This window comes from Octopus bimaculoides, chromosome 23, assembly GCF_046866305.1.
Source record: "Octopus bimaculoides isolate indiv1 chromosome 23, ASM4686630v1, whole genome shotgun sequence".
In the NCBI taxonomy this organism is placed as follows: Eukaryota; Metazoa; Mollusca; class Cephalopoda; order Octopoda; family Octopodidae; genus Octopus; species Octopus bimaculoides.
This window is the reverse complement of record NC_142950.1, coordinates 4717745-4725244: the sequence shown is the minus strand read 5'-3', so window position 1 is coordinate 4725244 and position 7500 is coordinate 4717745. Positions and strand designations below refer to the sequence as shown.

Genomic DNA, 7500 nt, shown 5'->3' with positions numbered 1-7500 from the left:
AAAATTGCTTCTTTGACATTTAAAATGTATCCTGATCAACGCGTGTTTATGTGTATACATGCAAGTGTGTATGAATATCTGTATGGATGTATGTATGTATATGCGTACGTATGCGTGTATGTGCATGTGTGAGTATGTATATATATATATATATATATATATATATATATATATATATATATATATATATATATATATATATATATATATGCGTGTGTGTGTGAGCGTGTGTGTGTGTGAGCGTGTGTGTTGTGTGTATGTGTTTGAATGTGCTTGTGTATATATATATAAACACACATACAGGTACATAACTATATATTTTGTTTATGCATACACACACACACATGTGTGTATATGTTGTGCCTATATATATTTATGTTTTTGTACATGTCATTACACTTGTATACAAAACATTTGTCTATACGAGTGTATATATGCATGTGTGTACGATGCGTTTATGTCCATTTATACTGGTATGTTCTTTGCATATATACAGACATATTCACATGCTGCTCATTTCTCTCTCTCTCTCCCTCTCTCTCTCTCCCTCTCTCTCTCTCCCTCTCTCTCTCTCCCTCTCTCTCCCCCTCTCGCCTCTCTCATTCTCTCTCTTCTCTCTCTCCCTCTTTCTCCCCTCTCTCTCTCTGTCTATATATATATATGTGTGTAAATTTATATAAATTTATATAAATGTATAAATATATACACATCTATATATACATACATATAAATATTATGTATATACATAGATATATACACAACTACATCCATACGTATAAACTCATAGACATATATATATATATATATATATATATATATATATATATATATATATATATATATATATATATATATATATATATATATATATATATATATATATATATATATATATATATATATATATGTATGTATGTATGTATATATATATGTATATATGTAGGTATGTATATATATATATGTAGGTTTATATATATATGTTTATATATATATATATGTAGGTAGACAGTTAAGTAGGTAAGTAGACAGACAGATAGACAGACAGATATATATATATATATATATATATATATATATATATATATATATATATATATATATATATATATATAGATAGATAGATAGATAGATAGATACATGGGTAGGTAGGTAGGTAGGTAGGTAAGTTGGTAGGTAGGTAGGTTGGTAGGTAGGTAGGTAAGTAAGTATATGTATACATAAGTAAATGTATGTAGGTAGTTACACTTATGCGTCTGTGTGTATGTTTACGCGTCTATAAATGTGTGGGGATGCATGTATAGGTGGGAACACGCGCGTGTGTATATATATATAAAGAGACAAAGTGTACTTAATAACACAATGACGTCATCAGATTTAATGAAGTAGATAAGAGACAAAAATATACATAAACTACACCACTCCCTCATACATGCGTATATATAGATTTCTTTGTTCCTTTAATTTACTTTCTATTTCTGTATATATGTATATATATACATATATACATACATACATACATGCATACATATATATATATATATATATATATATATATATATATATATATATATATATATATATATATATATATATATATACACACACCTGCTTTTTACATTATGTACACTCTAGCAGATATATACATACGACCATTTATGCGCACGCACGCACACACAGACCATCATATACACACACATACATGTACACACACATTGCACATATTTTTCGACATGTAGTTATCTTAGCTGAGACAGACGCACACATCTAGACATATATGCAAATATATGCATATACATACGTACGTACATATTGTATACACATCCATGCACACACACACACACACACACATATGCATACGCACACATACGCATATGCATAATGACCTATACACAAATATATACCTTCTTATGTTCACACGAAGATGCACACAAACATAGATACATGCTCAAAAGCATACACATATTCACACATACATATATATACATGCTATATACGTACATACATTATCATGCTGTATGTGAGTGTTTGTTTGTATGTATGTACGTATGTGTGTACATGTAAACATACGTATCCAAATTCTTGTGCTGGAACTTCATTTCCTGGTTACAAACCATCTCTTTTCTTCTTGGAAGGATTTAAATATTCAAAAGTAAAAAAAAAAAAAAGGAAAACATACAGACATGTACATAATTCTCTTCACTTACGTATGCACACCACACATACATACGCACGTAGAATCTCATACATGGAAACATATATGTGTGTGTGTGTGTGTGTGTATGGTGATGGGGAAGAAACAATAAATCATATTGTCTCTGGTTGCCCAGTCCTGGCTAAGAAAGAATATATCCACAGATACGACAGAGTTGGGGCCTATATACACCTGAAGCTATGCCAACACTATGGAATGACATCGGAAAAAAGTTGGTCTGGGCACACCCCAAAAAAGGTTACGGAAAATGAAAAAGCAACCATAATATGGGATAAGCCAATACATGCGGATAGAGAAATCAAGGCTAATATACCCGATATAGTTGTCAAAGATCATCAAGCAAAATCTGCTTTCTAATCGATGTATCAATACCAACAGATGACAATGTACCCCTAAAAGAAACGGAGATACTTTCAAAATACAAAAACCTGAAAGTAGAGGTAACTCGAATGTGGAACCTAAAAACAGAAACAGTTCCTTTAATAGTTGATGTATTCCCGGTCTTTTCTTCACCCATGACTGCAACTCAATCAAGGAGATGAGCTGCGGAAAGACGAGCCCCACAAATGGAGGCCACACACGCTCACCGTCCAGAAATCGTTGCAGATGACGTAACGTAAGGGCGTGTCGGCGCATTAGAAGCCACAGCATACCTAATCCGCCACTGAGAATAACCACAGCAACAGTAATAATGATGATAATAATGTTTTTTTGCCTCTTATTTTGTACTTGTTTCAGTCATTAGACTGCGACCATGCTGGGGCACCGCCTTCAAGGATTTAAGTCAAACAAATCGACGCCAGTTTTTATATTTTAAGTCTGGAGCTAATTCTATCGGTTTCTATTGCGAACCTCTATGTTACGGAGATGTAAGTAAACCAACAGCGGTCGTGAAGCGGTAGAGGACAGGCACAAACATATCACACGCATACACAAAAACACAAAAAGACACAAACACACACACACAACGTGCATCTTTCAGTTTTTGTCAACTAAATCGACGCACAAGGCATTGTTTGTCTTGAAGCTATAATAAAAGACTCTTGCCCAAGATGTCACGCAGCGAGACTGAACCCAAATCCATATGGTTGGGAAGCAAACTTCTTACCACATGTGTGTGTATATATATATATATATATATATATATATATATATATATATATATATATATATATGTGTGTGTGCGTGTGTGTGTGTGTGTGTGTGTGTATGTGTGTGTGTGTGTGTATGTGTGTGTGTGTGTGTGTGTGTGTGTGTGTGTGTGTGTGTGTGTGTGTGTGTGTGTGTGTGTGTGTGTGTGTGTATGGCTTCATTGTTCCAAAACTCAACGACGGCACATCTGGAGACTGGACTGAAAATTTGAGATGCTATGATTAATTTTCGAATTTCTCAAACGATATTCTAGACAATCTGGATACTGCGGTTTGTCTAAATGAAAAGAAACTGTCCGTGTTAACTTTTCTGTCTAACTTGCCACAGTTTAGGCGTGAGTTCATTTCCATATGTCGTCACCAAAACCAAGTCTATTTCAAAATTATTCTAACAACAGTCTTATTTTATTGTACGACAACAAATAGAATTACTTAGAAATTCTTTGATCGTTACTGGAAAACCCTTGAAGTACTATAGAGAGCGCATACATAGTTATTGAGTTTTGCTTCTTAACCCGTATGTTTGTGCCAAAGGCTTTATATATTAGCTATGTGATGATGAAAGGCATTTCGTATGAAACCTATTGGATAATTGACTTCTGTTTTTCTCATTATCGGAAAACTACCTCGAATCTGTTTTTGTGTATTGATTTTTATACACCGTTTCAATTTATTTTAGTTAAATATCGATCAGCATTTATTTCTATCAATAATTATCTCGTTCTCACTCTCTTTCATCTTCTGTTTCCCTCTCGTCCTCTCTTCCCTCTCGTCCTCTCTTCCCTCTCTGCCAATCGTTTTCTTCATTTCGGTATTAATCTTATGGCGACTCTTACTGATCGTTTCTATTGTCTTTTAACACATTGTGTAAAAATGTATGAGTTTCTTTCAACTCTATTTTACAAACTATAATACATTTCCTCCCTCTCGCCTTCACCATCCTACATTTTCTTTCTTTCTTTCTTCCTATTCGGTCCTCTACCAATATATTTATAGGTATGAGATGTTTTGGCACAGCAGTTTTGGCGCCGGCTATTTGACGTCACCAATTCGACTTTGACATATTTGACATCAGATGTTCTAATCTTTTTCCTGTTCTCTCCGTCTCCCTCTGTTTGTCTCTCTCTTTCTCTCCCTCTCTCTCTTTCATTCAGTCTCTGTGTCCCTTTATTTCTTTTTTTCTTTCTTTGTTTATGATGTGTGAACGCATCCCCTTTTATGTGTATGAGGAGAGAAAAAGCGTTTATTATTCATCATGTTCAATTAATAAATAGCAATGACTCTTCCTCTGTTTCTCTCTCCATCTGTCTGTCTATCTGTCTCTCTTTCCCTCTCTCTCTCTCTCTCTCTCTCTCTCTCTCTTTCTGTTTCCCTCTCTCTCTCTTTCTCTTTCCCTCTCTCTCTTTCTCTTTCCGTCTCTCTTTCTCTCTCTCTCTTTGTGTATGAAGAGAAGGGAAATGTTTGTCAGTTATGGTCAATTAATAGATATGGTAATCTCTGTCTGTCTGTCTGTCTGTCTGTCTGTCTGTCTGTCTGTCTGTCTCTCTCTCTCTCTCTCTCTCTCGTTCTATCTATCTAACTGTGTATGCTCCCGCGTATGTGTTCTTACCTCCAGTGCCAAATAGCACTATCGCCAAAACAGACTCAATATCCATTCAGCCGCGCCAGATCACCTGCATCCAACCAGCCACTCCCAACCGTTTCATTCTATATCTGCATACCTTAGTCTTTCTGTAAACTTCCTCCAGATGGTTTAAATTCTTTCTCAATTACCCCGCAACATTTTCAGTTACAGTAATTCCTCGTCAATCGCGGGTGTTACGTTCCAAAAAAAAAAAAAAAACCCGCGATAGGTGAAAAATCCACGAAGTACAAACAGTACTGTACTCCATTTTTTTTTACTATTTTTATAATTTGGATATATTTATTTTATTATAAATGCAAAACAGAATCGTTAGCACCTCGGGCAAAATGCTTAGCGACATTTTCTCCGTCTTTACGTTCTGCGTTCAAATTCCGCTGGGGTCGACTTTGCCTTTTATCCTTTCGAGGTTGATAAATTAAGTACCAGTTGCCCCTTCCCCCAAAATTTCAGGCCTTGTGACTATAGTAGAAAGGATTATAAATGTAAAACACCACACACTCGCCTCCCGAGTTTCGTTTTCCATACAGTATATGCGATTCTTTGTTTACTCATCTACGGAACACTACGTATTTTCTTTTAAGATATTCTAATTAATGTGTTATACAGTGCAGTACTGTACTGTATTTTTATTCATTAATTTATTAACTCTTAAGCGTGAAAATGCTTATTTTACCACAGAAATGATTAAAATCTAAAATAAATATAAATCCCTATCAACCGCAGAAACCCGCAATATACCGAGGAGACCGCGATATAAATTTACATATATTAGCCAGAAAAATCCGCGATGTACTGAGGGCGTGATAGATGAACCGCGATATGGCGAATGATGACTGTAGTTCATGTCCGTGACCGTTCTACTATTCCTCCTGATTTTTTCGCATTTCATTCCTATTCTGTTTCATTCTCTTTTCCTCTCTTTCTATTTCCCTGTCTTTATTCTGTTTCCCATTTATTTTGTTTCGTTATAAATCTTTATTCCTTTTCTTTTTCTCACTTTTTGTCTTTAACCTTTTACCTTTTTGTGCCACTTTCTCACTTTTACTTCGTCTCTACTTCAATGTATAACTGTTATTTTCCCTTTCGTTTTCTTACTCAAGCGTATTTAATCTATTTCTATATATTTAAAATGAAGATATTGTATATAATACTGCAATAAACAAGCTTTGAGGATATATAACTCCCCATTCTTATTTTTAATGTCATATATATATATATATATGTATATATATATATATATATATTTATATAAGGGCATTTCGGGAATAAATGATGGATTTTTTCCCTTATGAGGGTTTTTTCACGCTAGCTACTTGATAAATTCTTGTAAAAGAATTCGTCCTATTATTGAATTATATATATATATATATATATATATATATAAATGTGTGAATGTTGTTGGAGATATATGCAATCTTTTTGTGAGTATAAGTGTGTGCGTGTGTGCGTGTGTGCGCGTATATATGGCTGTGTATATGTGTATGTCTGTGTGTGTGATAATATTTTACTGAAAGCTAATTAGAATGAATTCCCTTTCAATTTTGATTTGACAGAGTCAAATTAGAGACAAAAGGCAATGAGACCATTTCAAGGGCGATGGTCGCTTATGGAGAATTTCTGAACTTCATAAAATCCGTGAGTACCGTCATGTTCTCTTCACCCTCCTTCTTCTTCCTCGTCGTCGTCATCATCATCATCATCATATGTGTTAATGTATATATGTGTGTATGTATGTATGTACAGATATTCCATAGAGTTTGTTTTTCTTTTCGTTATCAGGAATACCTGCCGGCGACAAGGGAGGACATTTCTATAAACGCTTGGCATAAAGACATGTACCAACAATACTTAAGATGGCATCTTGACAGTAACGTCACTGCGGACCGTGTGCACCAACTGGGTCTCGATGAAGCAAAAAGAATTAAAAAACGTGTAAAGGCCGTAAGTTTATTTGCCCTTTTTATAGTTGTTTATCCTTGTTTCGATCCCCAAGTCTCTCTTTATCGATTATATGATATTAAGTCGTCCAGAAAGTTCTGAGCGTTTTTAAGCTAAATCTTTTAACGCTTCATTGAACACACCTGAAACGTAACACAGTTAAACTTTTGGCTCTGCTTGAAGTTGTAGAGCCTCTCTTCTTTGTTCCAGACTAAAAATAGATTTATTTTTCATTCCGGTTACCCTTTATTGACATTTGAAATGGATAACCGAATATTTTATATTCACGTTGTAATGTTTTTCCTTTCTAAAAAAAGGAGGAAATGCTGCAAAAACTAGCAAAGACATTTGTGATGTTTATAGTGATGATGCTGTAGGTGAATAAACTATCCGAAGGTGGCTTGCAAAATTTAAAGCTGGAGAGTTTAGTTTTCAAATTGAAGATATTTTGAAGGCAAAAATCGAAGAAAACTCAAATATCACGACTAGAGAGCTTGCAGAGGAGTTGGGAGTTCCTAAAAGTACGGTTCAGGAACTATATTCCTTTTTGCATA

The 7500-nt window shown here is 34.5% G+C and overlaps 1 protein-coding gene across 1 annotated transcript in view; it reads left to right on the top strand.

Annotated features, from left to right (window-relative positions):
- LOC106884006 (uncharacterized) overlaps nucleotides 1-7500 on the top strand; it is a 56208-nt gene that overhangs the window by 37304 nt on the left and 11404 nt on the right. The window contains exons 8-9 of the mRNA XM_089340032.1: nucleotides 6562-6643; nucleotides 6788-6949. Of these exons, the coding sequence (XP_089196158.1) occupies nucleotides 6562-6643; nucleotides 6788-6949 (244 nt within the window). The remainder of the gene's footprint in view (nucleotides 1-6561; nucleotides 6644-6787; nucleotides 6950-7500) is intronic.